The 21,824-nt window shown below is 37.7% G+C and overlaps 1 protein-coding gene across 1 annotated transcript in view; it reads right to left on the bottom strand.

The window, feature by feature from the left end:
• LOC128636188 (phospholipase B1, membrane-associated) overlaps window positions 1–21,824 on the bottom strand; it is a 100,433-nt gene that overhangs the window by 60,413 nt on the left and 18,196 nt on the right. Inside the window, exon 3 of the mRNA XM_053689236.1 lies at window positions 19,966–20,056. Coding sequence (XP_053545211.1) covers window positions 19,966–20,056 — 91 coding nt within the window. The remainder of the gene's footprint in view (window positions 1–19,965; window positions 20,057–21,824) is intronic.

The following is a 21,824-nucleotide window of genomic DNA, read 5'->3' as shown; positions in this document are numbered from 1 at the left end:
CGGCTCTGAAAAGAGCCAAATGCGGTGAGCGTCCACTTTCTTTCCCATTCGGTTGCTACTGAAGCACCCAAATGCATACCCCTAAAGAACATAAAACACTAAATACATTTTATAAACATAGTATTTAGGCTATTTCCCCACCTCTCTCTAGTCATGGGTGCTGCTATCTTGAAATCTGACTGAAATCTTATTCAGATACCTGCAGTGAAACCTAGATTCACCAATAATTTGAGGGTAGAGCATGGAATGTATTTAGTGTCCCTTTAAATGGAATTTCAAGTGCAAAAACCTTTGCACTACCAATTCTGCAACACCAAGGGCTAGATTGTAAGTGGAACGGTATTTATTGTTCCCGCTCGGGAGCTAACTCCACTAGAAGTAAGCTTTTTCCGTGCGTCGGGGAGTGCATTACAAGTTGAAAATAAAATAATTTCTCTTCCGAGCTAACCTTATGCACGCAAAAAGCCAAAGTTAGAATATCGAGACCACGTTAACGTATTCCCCATAGAAGTCAATGGAGCAAAAAAGTGGAAAAACCCTAAACCTGATTGCATATTCTCAAGTGCGCTAACCCGACATGAAAACACATAGCAGAATATGTTCTATTGATTCATAAATATATATTTCTACAATGTATATCTTGTCATGTAAAAGGTCAGTGACTTTTGTAAAATATACAGATTAATAGTTAATTCATATATATCCTATGATATAGAAATGTCTTGTCATCTGTAATTGATACAGCATTTGTAAATAGCCTGAGAGTGGGTAACACAGACCACCCTTCTTGTTGTCAGATACACATTACAGGGCAGGATGTCTCAATTACACATTACAGATTAATTTCTAAAAGATAAAACAAAACAAAAAATACATTTGTTTAAATAGAGATAAGAACCTTTGATCACGGTTTCAGAGAAGAGATCACCACCCCCTGGGGTGAGAGGGACGCTGAGTCTGTACTTTAGTGGAGATATGCTCAGAATCCCAGGATATTGTAAATTAACAGATGCATGTGATAATCAACATGATGGTAGATCACAAAGTCTTTTCAAATCCCAATACACATTCTTGTCTGGAAGGAACATATGCCAAAATTCACTTACAAAGCAGACTGGGATTTTAAATAACCTATGTTATAAATTTTCAAATATTTAGGGGCATATTTATCAAGCTCCGAATGGAGCTTGATGCCTCGTGTTTCTGGCGAGCCTGCTGGCTCAACAGAAACAGCAGTTATGAAGCAGCGGTCACAAAGACTTGTGAGCTGCTGGTGCAATGCTGAATACGGCGAGCGTATTGCTCGCCGTATTCAGCAAGGTCTGTCGGACCTTATCCGCACTGTCGGATAAGGTCCGACAGACCTTGATAAATAGAGGCCTTAATTTGTACCTTAGTAATATATATATATATATATATATATATATATATATGTGGGTTCTGAGTGGCATATCTCATGTCTAACACATGTTGCACACTATATCATATAAATATGCTGTATTGATTCGAAATGTGTGAATAAACAACCTTTTCTTTTCCAGGAATCTAATAGACCACTCAGTGGACATGAATACATCTGCAATAAGTTGTTCAATAAATTATATCATATTTGTGTTTTCATGCATTCAAAATAACATTATCAAGAGATGTACTGAATGTGGAGTATATTTATATTAATAGGAAATGTGAATCAAATTAATACATCTGTACAATTAGTTACTACAGAGTTCACTTCCAATTACATATATGATATAAGATGGCATTTCCTAGTCACCATCTTATACATATATGACATAAGATGGTGACTAGGAAATGCAATATATACCAGTATATTGAATGAACTGCTATATTAATTAATATCATACTGAAAGTATTAAATTATAAAAATCCTTTTAAATACCCTAATATTTAAATGTATAGGAATCACTTACTAATATGATACTAGAAATATACCCATGTTTAGTTTCAATAAATACATGCTAAATTATATTAGATAGGACATATATGTTGACCAAATATAGATATAAATATCAGGAAATAATGAGTATATTAAATATATATTTTGAGTTCTGGGGGAGGAGCGTAAGAGTAAGGTCACGTAAACTCTTGCTCTGTGTCTCCCAGCAAGAGCCGTTGGCAGAGAATTCTTGTCATGGTATCTGTGAATGTTATTGGATAATATATATATATATATATATATATATATATATATGGCTGTCTATACCAAATGATTAATTTATTGTAAGACATTATGTCAGGGTTTTCTCCCTGTTGTGTTTGCCATGTGCTGCTGGCAGCCATTTTACTCACCTCTCTTCCTGACTATGGTGCATTGTGGGGGATGCTGCTCATTTACTGCACTTCCTTTTATGGCCAGACGGGTGTGCATCATCCATGTGAGACAGGATGCAGTCTCAGAATTGTGATATCATCACTTATTATTTAAAGGGCCTCTGTTCAGTATGCTTTGCTTTTGGATTGTTTCAGACCTGTTTGTGAGAGTTCCTGTGTATTACCTGGCTGCCTGACGTGGTTCCTGATCCCTGGCTTGTTCCTGACTCTGCTGTTTCCTTGTTCCTGATTCCGGCTCGTCTGACTATTTGCTTTGGCTCCTGACTTGGCTCGTCTGACTACCAGCTCTGGTTTTGACTCCTGGCTTGTTATTTGACTTGTGGACTTTTTATTATTTTTTGCTATTAATAAAGGTGTGATTATTTTTGCACTTCTCATCTCAGTCTGATTCCTGGCACCCTGACACATTAGATGCCTGGCTGACCACAATTCAATCCTCCCCCACTCAATATGCAAAATTACAATGCATCCATGTGAGAACAAAGGGAAGACATTTGGTCTAGTTGGTTCAGGCAGTCATTTCAAAGAAAGGCAAATTACTTCAAAAAGATGGTCATCTATATGGTTGTGTATTGCAAATCTTAGATCAGACACAAGAAGCATATGTCAACAGACATGATGTCTATGGAAATCCCTTTGAAACTCACTAAAGCCAGGAATATGGTAATTAGCATAGAGTTGTTAATTGCCCCTGAACCAACTAAATACAAATAGGACATCTGAACTCAAGTTACCTACAGACATGGGAAATTAGATCTCAGATATAGAAATTATGCCTAATCTTCATGTAGTTTAAGATACTCAAATGAATATATATATTCAGACAACATATTAAATATGAACACATGAACCTGGGAGATTGTCTATTCCTAAGAAGGGTAATATTGGAAGCTGAAAACCTTTCAGCATGTCTTAACCTATGTATTTTTGAAAGCATAGAATGTCTTAAGGATTTAAAATGTCTCAAAATTAATAACAACATTATTTCTTTCATTTCAGACCTGCATCTGGTGCATGTCCAATTTTAATAACCTATTTCTTTATATTTTTTTGAGGCATCTAATAAGTACATAGATAATTGGTGCTTTAAATAATATCATATATTTTATACACTCAACAAGAATGCAAATATGAAACCACTGAAACCACATATATTTGCTGATTTCAAGGTATGTATATGATATTAAGAAGATGGCTAAGAAAGAAATTAAATCCATGATGAAGGTATTATAATCCTTTTAAATCGTTTCATAGAAAATATGATTTTAAACGCATTTTAATATATTATAAGTGGAATATATTCACACGTTTGGTGTTAAAATGATCAGAGAAGATGACACTGTGCGGACCATATATGAAACATATGATTTATTAATACAAGATATTGTAATATGTTGGATAAACATTTTAAGGTTAAATAATTAGACTGTTAGAAATATTTGATGGTGGGGCTGCATTCCTGGTTGTCTGCTGCCACCTATAGATCAGAAACATTATTACAGCCAAAAGGCATTTGGCTGCTCAGGGAGGCGTTTCCCAAAATAACCTATGAGATGTTCAGATCCAAGAGCGAATCAGGGACAAGCTTCGCAAGTGTGGATCACAGACAAGCTTCCAAAGGGCCTATCATATTGTTTCACTGATGATTAAAAGAAGATGGAAAGCAAAGGGAGAAAGACTGGCTGGCTGACTATTTGCTGAACTTTGGACTGATAACTTGCTGCGTTGGGACACAGTCACTTTGAAGCAAAATTGGGCTACCTTTTTATTATCCATATTACAATACCCTTATTTCATATGAGGTGAAACGAGAAGTTCTGGAAGCTGAATTATCGATTTGGTTATTTTGGTGAAGTATACGCAATTGATAAATCTACATTTTAATATTTAAATCAAAGGTATTTGGTAACTATAACTAAATTGCAGTTAGAATTTTAAAAGGGCACTTTGTATTTTAGCTTGCATTCATAGTCCTGTGTAGTCTTAACTAGTCACTCTTGTATGCTAAGTAATTAATTTATTTGCTAGATAAATATACTTTGTGTTGCATATTTCTTAGTCAGGCCCATTATTGTGAGTAAATCTTTCTAGTGTGCATTAAGTTATTGGTAACTATATTATATTTTAGAACTTGCCTTAATTGTAGCTAAAAAGAGTTTATTTCAGCTCAGAGAAATTGGCTGCTAAAGCATCTTGTTATATCGTTTAACTAGGCACTCTTAAGTTGGTGACCTATATTGTGGTATTTCATAGTGGTGATGTAATGCAATTCAATTGGGAATAAGGTTAATTCTAAAGATATATTTGGTTTGCTTTGTAAAGAATATTGTAACAGTTTACGCTTGTATAGTTTGATTCATAACCTGGTTCCTATAAATATAATTCAATGTGTCTATAAATTTTAACTAATATAAAGAATTTAGGAATTTACATTTACATTAATTTTAATTGTTTTGTATATGTATTTTATTGGGGGTTTGTTTAAAGAATAATTATTAAATATATTGTATTATAACCCAGCCATATACTGAGATTCTTGTGCCCGAAAACCCAGGACCTTGGGCGGCTAGCATAGCATTTCTTCTCATACTGCTACCGGTACTCCTTCAGAGCTAAAAAATCGCACTGAGCTGCATATTGCATTAACTGGAAGGACTGATTGTTCTTTTTACTCTTATCCACTCCCAGCCTTACACCTTCCTCTACAGAGACGTTTTTTTGGCCCGCACAGCCGATACCCTTCCCCCCCTCTAACGGGTGCTGCATGAGGGGGCAGAATCTAACCTAACTGGCTACAGCTTGCTCTACATGCCTGCTCTACACTCAAGGCTGGAGGTGTCCTCATACCCCAGTGCAGCTGCTAACCTGGTGTTCCCTTACCTCATCTGTGCCTGTTTGCGAGAGGGTCCGGTTGTGGCTTCTCTCTGAGGTGTCCTGCTGCGGTCCTGAGGTTTGGGTGTGCTGTGCTTGGGGCTTTGTCTGTAATCAAGGAGCCGTGTGGCCCTCCTCCCCTCCCACGGGTGCTGCGAGAGGGGGGCTTGCCTTGCTTGGATTGCTGCTATGGGGTTCTCAGCTGGATATTGGCGGTCCGCTTCAGAAGTGCCCCCACTTAGGTGCTGGAATTGGCCGGAATTCCCCCCTCCCACCAGTGCTGCATGAGGGGGATCCTGAGTGGTTGTTTCGGAGACTCCTGTGCAGCCATTCTGTGCTGCCCCGGATTGTGGATTCCTAGCTGGTCGGGTTGTGATTCTCTGGCTCCCTCTGAGGTATGGGTGGTCCCCAAACCCTGTTGCAAGGAGAGTGTGGGCCTCTGTGATCAGCTCCTTGCTTTGGCGGACCTTGACTTGTCTGCACAGGCTCCAAACGATTATTAAGCTATGAGACCCTTACCATCCTGGTGTCTTAGCACTCATAATTCCTACTTGCATAACCTTGAATAAGCAGGGTTCTAACATAATTTATATGCAAGTATAAAGCTCACCTTGACTCACTTTATTAAGGTGGATTTTATAGTGGGCATCTTTACCTAAGTTTCTGTTCCAGAATTACCACTGCCGTTTTATTACTAGCTACTGTATTTTTTTTTGTGTGCTCTGTTTTGTTTGGGTTTTTGGTTTTTTGTTGCTATCGATGTCCATTGGGGGTAAGTTGCTTACTCAATGTTTGCCAAATTGTATATTAATTGTTCATTAGAGAATTTTTTCTGCACTAGGTGGGTTCACAAATGTTCATGCGAGGGATAGTAATTCTCCTAACTTAAATATCTATTAGAACCCTGTCAGGTTAGGTGCTACAATTCTTTAGATAAGACTCTTGATTAAAACCTCTAGGTCTAGATGAGATGAATTGATTATTCTAGGAACACAAATTACCTTTAAAAAATTAATTCTAACACAAGGGTCCACTCCTTTGCTTCCACAATCTTAAATTAGACTGACCTTGCCTCTTATTTTGTGAATTGGTGTGATATTTATCTGCGAAGGTTTCATGTTCTGACTTTTCCCTCGGGCATACTGGTATAGATTGAATTGCCAGTCTCCTTAACTGACTTAGAAATTTCTAAGCACTTAACTTCCTTTTCCCCCCCTCTTTTTCCTTCCTCTGGTTGACACAATCCACAATTATTTACTTAAGTACTCACTTAGTGGTTTGCACCTTCCCCCTTTCCCCCCCTTTTCTTTCTTTTTTTATCACTTCTAGCTTGCTAGGGGATTTTCCCCTAGCCGTACTCTCTTGTTTTTCCCTTCACTAATTGAGGTATCTGAGATTCTTTTTCCCTCACTAGCACAAGCACATGGACAAGTTTTTAAATATGCACTCTAAAACTTCACCTTCAGTTATGGCAGCCAGGCAAAGAGAGAGGAAAAATAAGACTACCTTGGAAACCTCTGCAGATATTACACCCTATTGCTATTAATCCTTCGCACTTGAATGAGCCATTGGATGTACAATCGCTAGTCTCAAGTATTTCTGAAGCCTTGGCCCCCAAATTCGATATTCTTAAGAATGAGATTAAGCAAGATATTTCATTGCTAACAAATGAAATCCAACAATTTTCTAGTAGATTATCTAAAGCAGAACAAAGAATTTCGGATCTAGAGGACCTCTCTGGAGGTCATAATATCAAGCTAGAAGCAATTAATTCTAATCTCCAGAATAAATTAGAAGATCTAGAGAATCGTTCCAGGAGGAACAATTTCAGAGTTATTAGGGTACCAGAGGAAAAGTAGTATGAAGACCTTAATAATTTACTGTTACCTTACCGCAACTCTTACAGATCCTGCAGTCTCAACCACAAGTAGTTTTAGAGAGGGCACATAGGTTAGGATGGCCCACAACTGGTAAAGGGGATTCTAGACCCAGGCCAATTATTGCTAAAGTGTTAAACTACCAAGACAAAGTCACATTATTACAATTTTTCAGAAAAAAAACAACCTATATTACTTGGAGACGCAAAAATAATGCTGTTTCAAGATTTTTCTGCTGAGACAGCTGCAAAGAGGATGGACCTGGCCCCAGTCTGTACAAAGCTAATTAATCAGGGTCTTCGAGCTACCTTAATTTACCCAGCCAGATTAAAGATAAAGGTCAATAATCAAATACATTTCTTTGATTCTGCTAGAGAAGCAGAAAAATTCTGTGCTGAAACTTATCCCCCTGCTTAATTATAGGAGATAGGTAAACATTTGTATATTATTCTTTGTTTTCTTTCTAATGACAGTCCTTCTGGGGATTGTTCCCCATGGCCGTGGGAGAAGAGTGGGCCAATGGGGGTTGGATGGTTGTTCCCCTTTTCTGTTCTTTTGTTTTTCTCTCTTTCTCTTCCTCCCTTCTCTTAGATGTTGGACACGGTTAAGGGATTTAGGTTGGTCTCCTGGAATATTGGAGGCATTACATCGCCTATTGCTTTCCTACAGGAGGCCCATTTAAAGTCAGATGAAGTTTTAAAACTTAAATGTTCTTGGGTTAAGGAAGTCTTTTCTTCTCCTAGTGTAGAAAGGAAAGGGGGTGTTGCGATATTGATAGGGAAAAAGATAAATTACGAAGTCCTACATATTAACACGGACCCAAAGGGGAGATTTCTAATGTTGAAAGTTAAAATTGCCAAAACACTATACACATTTTGTAATGTTTCTGCGCCGAATGTTTTTAATCCAGTTTTTTGGGAAGCACTACAAACTAAAATATTATCCTATGCAGAGGGCTATCTGATAATGGGGGAGATTTTAATATGGCACCACAATATCCTCTAGATAGATTAAGGCAAAATTTAGAATTAAAAACTTTTACTAGAATATTTCAGAATCTCAGGGTTAGGGACATATGGAGATCCCAAAATCCTGACACAAGATATTTCACTTGCCTTTTCAAGGCACAGAATTGATTTTTTTCTCCTTGATGAAAGAATGTGTAAAATGGGAGTTCTATCGGGCATCTTCCCTATCTGTATCTCTGACCACGCTCCTATATTCCTCGAATTTCAGCCGGCTGACCCTGCTTCCAAAAATTGTCGGTTCTATTTTCCTAAATACCTATCTTCAGACTTCAAGTTTAAAAATTGGCTTAAACTCAAATTTGATGAATATGCCTATTTCAATCAGGATTATGTAAATCGTCCTGCTGTTTTTTGGGAAGCCACAAAAGCGGTCATTAGAGGGGAGATATTAGCCTATAATATTAATAGAACCAAGATATTTAAGCTAAGGGAAAAAGAAGTTCTGAAGTCACTATCTAATTCATACAATCGTTACTTTTTAGAGAAATCACCAGAAGCTTGGGCAAGGTATACACAAGCAAAAAAGGAAAGGGATACTTTCCTTATTCACAGGTCTACCCAGAAAGATTTAAAACTACAAGCTAAGCTACTCAGATATGGAAGAAACGCAGGGAAACTTCTTGCAAACTTAGTTAACAGAGATAAAGGCCCAGCTCTGATTGAATCTCTTCAAAATGAAGGTAACATTTTTACAAAGTCAGAAGAGGTCTTAAAGCTCTTCTCTGGGGTTTTGCTGTTTTTCTCGTTCAGAGAGGGATTGCCTGGTATTTCGGGGCTTGACTGTACTGTTAAGTCAGGATCAGACTGATATGCTTCAGGAAAGTTCTTCTCTGTGAATTTAAGAATTAAAAATATATATATATACATTTTAAAAATATATTAGAAGATACATTTTTCTATAGTATTTGCAAATGAAGCTACATTTCAGTTGTCTGCTGCCCCCGGTGTTTTGTGCGAGAATTGCAACCTAAAGATATTTTAGATTATTAAAGAATTTAAAATAGCCATATGCATTCTCAAAGGGCCAATGAGAAGACAAGCTCCGAAAGGTCAATGAGAGACAAGCTCCAAAAGAAGGGACATAAACAAATTCTATATGGAGTGATTTAGAAAATGAAGGAGTGGGTTTTTATCACTGATAAAAGCTGCTACACAATAAACTCAAAGACAGATTCACTTGACTAATAGAGAAATACACAGACTTTCGGCTAGTATTTTCTCTGACATTTGGTTTGAACCCTGTCTTTTGGATAAGAAAGATGATTGTGATCTGTACCCCTGGAATAAGTGGAAAATACCTTCACGTATGACCAATAGAATATTGGAAGAGCTGAAACTCTCAAATTTGGTTACTTGGTAATGTACAGCGATTTTTATCATTTAATATTTAAAATCAAAGGAATTCTTTATAGCATAGTTAAATGATAGCTGTGATTTAAAAGGGTATTTTGTATTGTAAACTTATGTTCCATAGTCCTGTGTAGTTTAGAAATAATTATATTAGTGTTAAATAATTTTATTGCTGGATAAGACTTTGTATGCTATATTTATTAAGTCAGTTTTATTTATTGTGAAATCTTTTAAGAACTGCATATAAATTGGCTATTGTGTTGATAATATACAAATTTCTCTGGTTGTTAATTAAGCATTGTAAGTTAGTGATCCATATTTTAGCACTGAATTAGAGTTGCTGGCTAATTATAAATTGTTCTGGTATAATTCAGGTGTGATTTTAATAAGCGATTAATTTTGAGTAAGGTTAATTTATAGAAATAACATAATTTATGTAAGAACTTACCTGATAAATTCATTTCTTTCATATTAACAAGAGTCCATGAGCTAGTGACGTATGGGATATACATTCCTACCAGGAGGGGCAAAGTTTCCCAAACCTTAAAATGCCTATAAATACACCCCTCACCACACCCACAAATCAGTTTAACGAATAGCCAAGAAGTGGGGTGATAAGAAAAAAAGTGCGAAGCATATAAAATAAGGAATTGGAATAATTGTGCTTTATACAAAAAAATCATAACCACCACAAAAAAGGGTGGGCCTCATGGACTCTTGTTAATATGAAAGAAATGAATTTATCAGGTAAGTTCTTACATAAATTATGTTTTCTTTCATGTAATTAACAAGAGTCCATGAGCTAGTGACGTATGGGATAATGACTACCCAAGATGTGGATCTTTCCACACAAGAGTCACTAGAGAGGGAGGGATAAAATAAAGACAGCCAATTCCTGCTGAAAATAATCCACACCCAAAATAAAGTTTAACGAAAAACATAAGCAGAAGATTCAAACTGAAATCGCTGCCTGAAGAACTTTTCTACCAAAAACTGCTTCAGAAGAAGAAAATACATCAAAATGGTAGAATTTAGTAAAAGTATGCAAAGAGGACCAAGTTGCTGCTTTGCAAATCTGATCAATCGAAGCTTCATTCCTAAACGCCCAGGAAGTAGATACTGACCTAGTAGAATGAGCTGTAATTCTCTGAGGCGGAATTTTACCCGACTCAACATAGGCAAGATGAATTAAAGATTTCAACCAAGATGCCAAAGAAATGGCAGAAGCTTTCTGGCCTTTCCTAGAACCGGAAAAGATAACAAATAGACTAGAAGTCTTACGGAAAGATTTCGTAGCTTCAACATAATATTTCAAAGCTCTAACAACATCCAAAGAATGCAACGATTTCTCCTTAGAATTCTTAGGATTAGGACATAATGAAGGAACCACAATTTCTCTACTAATGTTGTTGGAATTCACAACCTTAGGTAAAAATTCAAAAGAAGTTCGCAACACCGCCTTATCCTGATGAAAAATCAGAAAAGGAGACTCACAAGAAAGAGCAGATAATTCAGAAACTCTTCTAGCAGAAGAGATGGCCAAAAGGAACAAAACTTTCCAAGAAAGTAATTTAATGTCCAATGAATGCATAGGTTCAAACGGAGGAGCTTGAAGAGCTCCCAGAACCAAATTCAAACTCCAAGGAGGAGAAATTGACTTAATGACAGGTTTTATACGAACTAAAGCTTGTACAAAACAATGAATATCAGGAAGAATAGCAATCTTTCTGTGAAAAAGAACAGAAAGAGCGGAGATTTGTCCTTTCAAAGAACTTGCGGACAAACCCTTATCTAAACCATCCTGAAGAAACTGTAAAATTCTCGGTATTCTAAAAGAATGCCAAGAAAAATGATGAGAAAGACACCAAGAAATATAAGTCTTCCAGACTCTATAATATATCTCTCGAGATACAGATTTACGAGCCTGTAACATAGTATTAATCACGGAGTCAGAGAAACCTCTTTGACCAAGAATCAAGCGTTCAATCTCCATACCTTTAAATTTAAGGATTTCAGATCCGGATGGAAAAAAGGACCTTGCGACAGAAGGTCTGGTCTTAACGGAAGAGTCCATGGTTGGCAAGATGCCATCCGGACAAGATCCGCATACCAAAACCTGTGAGGCCATGCCGGAGCTATTAGCAGAACAAACGAGCATTCCCTCAGAATCTTGGAGATTACTCTTGGAAGAAGAACTAGAGGCGGAAAGATATAGGCAGGATGATACTTCCAAGGAAGTGACAATGCATCCACTGCTTCCGCTTGAGGATCCCTGGATCTGGACAGATACCTGGGAAGTTTCTTGTTTAGATGAGAGGCCATCAGATCTATCTCTGGGAGCCCCCACATTTGAACAATCTGAAGAAATACCTCTGGGTGAAGAGACCATTCGCCCGGATGTAACGTTTGGCGACTGAGATAATCCGCTTCCCAATTGTCTACACCTGGGATATGAACCGCAGAGATTAGACAGGAGCTGGATTCCGCCCAAACCAAAATTCGAGATACTTCTTTCATAGCCAGAGGACTGTGAGTCCCTCCTTGATGATTGATGTATGCCACAGTTGTGACATTGTCTGTCTGAAAACAAATGAACGATTCTCTCTTCAGAAGAGGCCAAAACTGAAGAGCTCTGAAAATTGCACGGAGTTCCAAAATATTGATCGGTAATCTCACCTCCTGAGATTCCCAAACTCCTTGTGCCGTCAGAGATCCCCACACAGCTCCCCAACCTGTGAGACTTGCATCTGTTGAAATTACAGTCCAGGTCGGAAGAACAAAAGAAGCCCCCTGAATTAAACGATGGTAATCTGTCCACCACGTTAGAGAGTGTCGAACAATCGGTTTTAAAGATATTAATTGATATATCTTCGTGTAATCCCTGCACCATTGGTTCAGCATACAGAGCTGAAGAGGTCGCATGTGAAAACGAGCAAAGGGGATCGCGTCCGATGCAGCAGTCATAAGACCTAGAATTTCCATGCATAAGGCTACCGAAGGGAATGATTGAGACTGAAGGTTTCGACAAGCTGTAATCAATTTTAGACGTCTCTTGTCTGTTAAAGACAGAGTCATGGACACTGAATCCATCTGGAAACCCAGAAAGGTTACCCTTGTCTGAGGAATCAAAGAACTTTTTGGTAAATTGATCCTCCAACCATGATCTTGAAGAAACAACACAAGTCGATTCGTATGAGATTCTGCTAAATGTAAAGACTGAGCAAGTACCAAGATATCGTCCAAATAAGGAAATACCACAATACCCTGTTCTCTGATTACAGACAGAAGGGCACCGAGAATCTTTGTGAAAATTCTTGGAGCTGTAGCAAGGCCAAACGGTAGAGCCACAAATTGGTAATGCTTGTCTAGAAAAGAGAATCTCAGGAACTGATAATGATCTGGATGAATCGGAATATGCAGATATGCATCCTGTAAATCTATTGTGGACATATAATTCCCTTGCTGAACAAAAGGCAATATAGTCCTTACAGTTACCATCTTGAACGTTGGTATCCTTACATAACGATTCAATAATTTTAGATCCAGAACTGGTCTGAAGGAATTCTCCTTCTTTGGAACAATGAAGAGATTTGAATAAAACCCCATCCCCTGTTCCGGAACTGGAACTGGCATAATTACTCCAGCCAACTCTAGATCTGAAACACAATTCAGAAATGCTTGAGCTTTCACTGGATTTACTGGGACACGGGAAAGAAAAAATCTCTTTGCAGGAGGTCTCATCTTGAAACCAATTCTGTACCCTTCTGAAACAATGTTCTGAATCCAAAGATTGTGAACAGAATTGATCCAAATTTCTTTGAAAAAACGTAACCTGCCCCCTACCAGCTGAACTGGAATGAGGGCCGTACCTTCATGTGAACTTAGAAGCAGGCTTTGCCTTTCTAGCAGGCTTGGATTTATTCCAGACTGGAGATGGTTTCCAAACTGAAACTGCTCCTGAGGACGAAGGATCAGGCTTTTGTTCTTTGTTGAAACGAAAGGAACGAAAACGATTGTTAGCCCTGTTTTTACCTTTAGATTTTTTATCCTGTGGTAAAAAAGTTCCTTTCCCACCAGTAACAGTTGAAATAATAGAATCCAACTGAGAACCAAATAATTTGTTTCCCTGGAAAGAAATGGAAAGTAGAGTTGATTTAGAAGCCATATCAGCATTCCAAGTCTTAAGCCATAAAGCTCTTCTGGCTAAGATAGCCAGAGACATAAACCTAACATCAACTCTAATAATATCAAAAATGGCATCACAGATAAAATTATTAGCATGCTGGAGAAGAATAATAATATCATGAGAATCACGATTTGTTACTTGTTGCGCTAGAGTTTCCAACCAAAAAGTTGAAGCTGCAGCAACATCAGCCAATGATATAGCAGGTCTAAGAAGATTACCTGAACACAGATAAGCTTTTCTTAGAAAAGATTCAATTTTTCTATCTAAAGGATCCTTAAACGAGGTACCATCTGACGTAGGAATGGTAGTACGTTTAGCAAGGGTAGAAATAGCCCCATCAACTTTAGGGATTTTGTCCCAAAATTCTAACCTGTCAGGCGGAACAGGATATAATTGCTTAAAACGTTTAGAAGGAGTAAATGAATTACCCAATTTATCCCATTCCTTAGCAATTACTGCAGAAATAGCATTAGGAACAGGAAAGACTTCTGGAATAACCGCAGGAGCTTTAAAAACCTTATCCAAACGTATAGAATTAGTATCAAGAGGACTAGAATCCTCTATTTCTAAAGCAATTAGTACTTCTTTAAGTAAAGAGCGAATAAATTCCATCTTAAATAAATATGAAGATTTATCAGCATCAATCTCTGAGATAGAATCCTCTGAACCAGAAGAGTCCAAAGAATCAGAATGATGGTGTTCATTTAAAAATTCATCTGTAGAGAGAGAAGATTTAAAAGACTTTTTACGTTTACTAGAAGGAGAAATAACAGACAAAGCCTTCTTTATGGATTCAGAAACAAAATCTCTTATGTTATCAGGAACCTTCTGCACCTTAGATGTTGAGGGAACTGCAACAGGCAATGGTACATTACTAAAGGAAATATTATCTGCTTTAACAAGTTTGTCATGACAATTATTACAAACAACAGCTGGAGGAATAGCTACCAAAAGTTTACAGCAGATACACTTAGCTTTGGTAGATCCAGCAGGCAGTGATTTTCCTGTAGTATCTTCTGGCTCAGATGCAACGTGAGACATCTTGCAATATGTAAGAGAAAAAACAACATATAAAGCAAAATAGATCAAATTCCTTATAAGACAGTTTCAGGAATGGGAAAGAATGCCAAATATCAAGCTTCTAGCAACCAGAAGCAAATGAAAAATGAGACTGAAATAATGTGGAGACAAAAGCGACGCCCATATTTTTTAGCGCCAAATAAGACGCCCACATTATTTGGCGCCTAAATGCTTTTGGCGCCAAAAATGACGCCACATCCGGAACGCCGACATTTTTGGCGCAAAATAACGTCAAAAAATGACGCAACTTCCGGCGACACGTATGATGCCGGAAACGGAAAAGAATTTTTGCGCCAAAAAAGTCCGCGCCAAGAATGACGCAATAAAATGAAGCATTTTCAGCCCCCGCGAGCCTAACAGCCCACAGGAAAAAAAGTCAAATTTTTGAGGTAAGAAAAATATGATAATTCAATGCATAATCCCAAATATGAAACTGACTGTCTGAAAATAAGGAAAGTTGAACATTCTGAGTCAAGGCAAATAAATGTTTGAATACATATATTTAGAACTTTATAAATAAAGTGCCCAACCATAGCTTAGAGTGTCACAGAAAATAAGACTTACTTACCCCAGGACACTCATCTACATGTTTGTAGAAAGCCAAACCAGTACTGAAACGAGAATCAGTAGAGGTAATGGTAAATATAAGAGTATATCGTCGATCTGAAAAGGGAGGTAAGAGATGAATCTCTACGACCGATAACAGAGAACCTTATGAAATAGACCCCGTAGAAGGAGATCACTGCATTCAATAGGCAATACTCTCCTCACATCCCTCTGACATTCACTGCACGCTGAGAGGAAAACCGGGCTCCAACTTGCTGCGGAGCGCATATCAACGTAGAATCTAGCACAAACTTACTTCACCACCTCCCTTGGAGGCAAAGTTTGTAAAACTGATTTGTGGGTGTGGTGAGGGGTGTATTTATAGGCATTTTAAGGTTTGGGAAACTTTGCCCCTCCTGGTAGGAATGTATATCCCATACGTCACTAGCTCATGGACTCTTGTTAATTACATGAAAGAAATTTATTTTATAGCTGGCTGGATATAGAATATTGTAACAACTAAACATATAAATTTGGCCATAATTAATACGCTATTTACTACTTAAAGGGACCCTAAACACCATCTGTTTTAATGTAATTATAATTTTTTTAATCTATTTTGCTTTGTTTTATATATTATTTCTATCTTTATTTCTTTATTTAGCATCTGCACATTTTTTTTTTATTTTCAATAATACCCCTAAACCACCGCCTACTGAATGCGGTGGTGGCCGCCATGTTGTAACGTACGTTCTCTCCTCATATTGGCGATCACGTGATGCACGTGCCCGAGGTGTCTAATAACCATGCATGCTTTTATTACTGCAGCCATGAAACTCAGATGTATATATACACATTACTACAGCCGCTCATCTGACATAGATCACATTCAATCACTATGAAGCTCGCTATCGAGCAGTTAGCTGTCAGCTCTCTTTTGCCTGAGACATGCTTACGATCGCTGCTACTGCTGTGTGTATGCTGGATAGTGCGACGTTTGCATGCTTGCGCACTCACAGTAAGCCACAAGCCACATCCGGAATAGTGCCCAGACCATTAGCAGCATCTACACGGCTGATAAAAAAAATGAGGAAACGGAGGAGTTTAAAATTAATTATTAGAAGATAGGCTTATTATTATATATGGAAAAAAATAGCAATGTGGTTTGGTTTAAAACATTATAACCTACACTAAAAGCATTAAAACTTAAGTGACTAAAAGTTCAGTGTTTAAGGTCCCTTTAAATATAATCATTGAGTTTTAATCAGAACTAAGAATTAAATGTTAAATTTTAGTTCGAATTATTGTTGTGTAAATATACCCACGTCGTTTGGAGGTTACTGCTGAAATATAATCAAAGATAGTGTAACCTAGGAGATATATATATATATATAACATAACTGGAGTATACCACTGAGATAATATTTATGGGGATATTCTATTAATAAAAGAACTAACAATCTGGTGGTATTTTGGTACAATTTTATATCTATACCTATATATCTAGATGATTATATATAGGTACCGTATAGATATACTGTATACAGATGTATATAGGAATATCTATTTAAAAATACATGTAACATATTTACCCAATGTGCAGAACATTGGAATGTGAAATATTTACAGTAAATACACAAACACTTTGATTATAAATATTGCATAAATGTGATTTTACATGTTTTCATCTACTTGACTGCAAAGGGCTCCAATGTAACTATATATTTCTATGTGGGTACATATGTATTTATGTATATATATGTCTGTAATACATAAATACATCTGTAAACACACATACATATATACACATATATATATATATATATATATATATATATATATACACAGTATATGTATCTCAATATTAAAGCCCTTTGCAGCCTTTTTTGTTTCTATCGCCTGAGATCTAATATATTTGAGCCCTTATAACTTTTGTGTACAATATGAGCTTGCTACCATTGCGCCGCAATTAGGTTTGCGTGCACTTGCAAAAGCGTTAAATAAGCTGTTGGAAGCAATATTGTTTATTGACTGCTTCCAACGGCCCGTTATAACCCAATTTCGGCAACCAGACTCCGGCTGCCGAAAACATTATTGTGTCCCATACAAAGTATAGGAAGCTGCTAATCTTTGCAATGCCCACGCAAACCATAAATACACTGTCGGAGGCTGCCGATACAGTACCTAAAATTACACCCAACTCAACTAGGTGTAAAACAGGAAAAAGGTGCTTTATGAGACTTTTTTCCCATTGAAATCTAACCCGACACGTCAAAACCCTCTATCCGCCATCCCCCCAACATCGCAATTTATAATAAATGTATTAACCTCTAAACCGCCATGCCCCACAACGCAAACTAGCTATTAAAACTATTAACCCCTTATCTGCCATGCCCCACAATGCAACCTATCTATTTAGACTATTAAACCCTAATCCGCCATTAACCCACATCTTCCAAGTAGTGACCGCTTCTATCTTCATCCTGGACCGTGGAACTGAAGACTGGCAACCGCAGAACTGAAGACCGGCAACTGCGGAGCCATGGAGCATGGAGGATCCTGTTGAGCATGGAGGATCCTGTTCATGCGATCGCCGCCGTACACTGAATAGTGAATTCAAGGTACGCAATTAAATATGGCGTCCCTTGCATTCCTATTGGCTGATTTGATTCTTCAAATTCAAATCAGCCAAGAGGATGAGAGCTACAGAAATCCTAATGGCTGATTTGAATCCCCCATGCTCCATGGCTCCGCGGACGCCGGTATTCAGTTCTGCGGTTGCTGATCTTCGGTTCCGCAGTCCTGGATGAAGATAGAAGAGGTTGCCGCTTGGAAGAAGACTTCACCGCCGGACTTCAGGAACCGTGAGTACCTATCTGGGGGTTAGAGTTAGGCTTTTTTTTTTTTTTTGATTAGGGGATTTTTGACAATTGAAAAAGAGCTGAATGCCCTTTTAAGAGCAGTAAAAATAGCTGAATGCCCGTTTAAGGGCATTGCCCTTACAAATGCCCCTCTAGGGGCAATGGGTAGTTTAGAAAAAAAAAATTTAGTGTTAGGTTTTTTTATTTTGGGGGGGGTTTACTGTTAGGGGGTAAAGAGCTGTTTAACCTAGGGCAATGCCCTACAAAAAGGCCCTTTTAAGGGCTATTGGTAGTTTAGTATAAATTTAGTGGGTGTTTTTATTTTGGGGGGCTTTTTATTTATATAGGGATTAGGTTTAATTTTTTAATTTTTGATAATTTTGTTTATTATTTTATGTTAGACTTTTTTATTTTTTGTAATCTTAGATTAATTTAACCTTAGTTTTTTTTTGTTTTTTTTTTAAAGCAATGTTAGGTTTTTAATTTTAATTTAGGATTATTTAAATTTATGTAATGGGGTTAATTTAGGGGGTGTTAGGTTAGGGGGCTTAGTGATTAGTTATTTGCGTTGTTTTGGGTTTGGCGGTTTAGGGGTTAATAGCGATGTGGGTTAATGGCGGATTAGGGGTTTATAGTTTAAATAGCTAGATTGCATTGTGGGGGGAATGCGGATTGGGGTTAATAGATTTAATAGATAGTTTGCATTGTGGGGGCACTGCGGATTAGGGGTTAATAGTTTATATAGATAGTTTGCGTTGTGGGGCATGGCGGATTAGGGGTTAATAGTTTTAATAGCTAGATGGCGTTTAGGGGTTAATAACTTTGATAGATTTTTGTGGTATGGGGCTGGCGGATTAGGGGTTAATACATAGTTATTGCGGTGGGGGGGTGTGGTTGAGAGTTAGATATTGCGCATGCGTTAGGTGTTTGATTTTATTCAGTTATAACAGTTAGCGACGGGTAAAATATACAGCGCCGCACTTGTATGCGGCACTGAATATGCGATCGAGTGTAGTGCAAGGTCGGGATACCATAATAACCTATTAATGTTTTCGAAATCCGGCATCGGGTGGAAGCGTTAACACAACGCTAACTTACACCTACACAAAAAAAGCGACCGCTCGCAAAGCAGAAACCTTTTAAATGGAAGCCCGGTGCTAAAATGGAGCTGTAAATTACTTTTAGTTGTCGGCCGCTTCAGGAGCTTATGGCCCCATTTTTAATGGCTCAGTGGAAGCAAGCTCAATGTTTTTTGAATATATTTATTAGACGGTGTTATTATGAGTCTAACTGTACTTTGTAATGTATTTTTTATGTGTTTTGAGACACTTTTTTGTTTCGCCAAAAGGTTAATCAGAGCTCTGAGGACGCGGTAATCATAGAAGTGTAGTGTAAATCGCATTTGCGCTCACACGTTCGAGTTTATTTTCAACTTGTAATGTGAGCTCTAAACCCAACGTGCGCAAACAGCAGCGATAGACCCTTTTTTACCTCTGGTAATCTGGCCCTTTGTGTTTTACCCTGCAAAGAGGTTAAATAAATAGTTAAAGTCCGGCTCTGAGCCTCAACAGCTACAGCTACCATGCTGCTGAGTTGAACACAACTGTTGATTGGCCGGGTTGTGTGACTGCCACTGCTGACTGGCTCACTGTTTCCTGCTTGGGATCAACTGTTCGCTACAGCTCTCCAGTGGGACTTTATCTATGTGTTTAATCCCTTTGTGAGGATTACACATGTACAGTGTGAAACGAATTAGAGCATGAAATGATTGCACTACAATGTCTGTTTTAAAGCCTTGTTCCAACAATACAAACCTCTGGTCGGTACTTGAGTTGAAGGAGACATGTCAGGGCACACAAAGGCTTCCTGATAAATATCCAAACTTCTGGACTTTTCTGGAAATTGCTTAAGAAAAATAAATTAATTAATACAATAACATTTTAATAATTACAGAGATTCCTGCTGGATAACAGAGAACTATAAATGACTCATACTATGCCTGGTAATCAGACTGTGGTATTTATTAGTCATTCAATAAACATTGATTTCTGTGTTCTCCTCAATGGAAATTTCCAATGCATTTTACCTCACCCAACACTCACATACTCACTCCCCATTTGCAACGCACAAAATGCTTCTCTGCTCTCTAGTTGACTTAGGTTCAATCATTTTTTGTGAATATGATAGATTTGTGTAGTTTGCCTAAAACAACACTGATTTGAAATTTTGATCAATCAAAATGATAAATATTTGTGACATTCTAGTTTAAACATAAAATATTCTTGTCCATGAGCAATCTTGTGTCTCTAAATAAGCATACAGCATATGCATATATCCCAATCACTGGCCACATCTGCACAGGGTCGGCTCTAAGGGGGGGCATTGGGGGGCAATGCCCCCCCAAATGGAATGCTGTGCCCCCCAGGGCAAAAGAAGTGATTTAAAAAAAAAAAATTTTTTTTTTACATTTTAAAAGTGACGGAACGTCCAGGGTCCCAAATGTTGCATCAACCATTTGCAGCCACTGGACCCTGGAGATCCGCGACTGGAGGGTCCAGCTAATCTCTTTACTCTCCTCTATTTACAACCAGGTCCAGATAACAAATAAAGTTGCATTTCCCTGCTGGTGCTCTCACAGTTAACCTAGGGCTTGCAATGCCCCTCCTCCTGCTAGCCCACTTACTACAGAGCTGAAGTGAGATGATGACATCATCAGACCTCTGCAGGAAGTGCTGGGAGAAGCTAACAGTCAGTGAGAGGGAAGGCAGAAGTAATTTTGTTAAAACACAGCCGTATAACCAATGTGTGTGAGAGTAGTATCCCTTCCCTATTGTGCTTTATATCCTGGCAGCCACAGATAAAGAAGCAAATTGGGAATTCCTTGGTTTCCCCACTGCAGGTCACACAAAACAAGTGTGCATTGTGCCTGCTTTATCTGCAGTGATCAGTGTAAAATGTGTGTCAGATTATAGGTGCTGACATACACACACTTCAAATGTAGCTGTGGGACAATGAGTGAAATATCCTTATGTTGATTATTTACATGTTTCAAAACATCTCCTATTTGTCCCCAAGGTTGTTTTACTATATATATATATATATACATATATATATATATATATATATATATATATATATATACACACACACATACAGACATACACACACACAATACACACACTGTGTGTATATATATTGTTTGTGTGTATATATATATATATATATATATATATATATATGTGTGTGTGTGTGTGTGTATATACATATATACCGTGTGTATATGTGTGTGTGTATATATATATATATATATATATATATATATACACACACAGTGTGTGTGTGTGTGTATATATATATATATATATACAGGGAGTGCAGAATTATTAGGCAAATGAGTATTTTGACCACATCATCCTCTTTATGCATGTTGTCTTACTCCAAGCTGTATAGGCTCGAAAGCCTACTACCAATTAAGCATATTAGGTGATGTGCATCTCTGTAATGAGAAGGGGTGTGGTCTAATGACATCAACACCCTATATCAAGTGTGCATAATTATTAGGCAACTTCCTTTCCTTTGGCAAAATGGGTCAAAAGAAGGACTTGACAGGCTCAGAAAAGTCAAAAATAGTGAGATATCTTGCAGAGGGATGCAGCACTCTTAAAATTGCAAA

The sequence above is a fragment of the Bombina bombina genome, chromosome 1 (genome assembly GCF_027579735.1).
Source record: "Bombina bombina isolate aBomBom1 chromosome 1, aBomBom1.pri, whole genome shotgun sequence".
Taxonomy (NCBI): Eukaryota; Metazoa; Chordata; class Amphibia; order Anura; family Bombinatoridae; genus Bombina; species Bombina bombina.
This window is presented reverse-complemented; position numbering and strand designations above follow the sequence as displayed.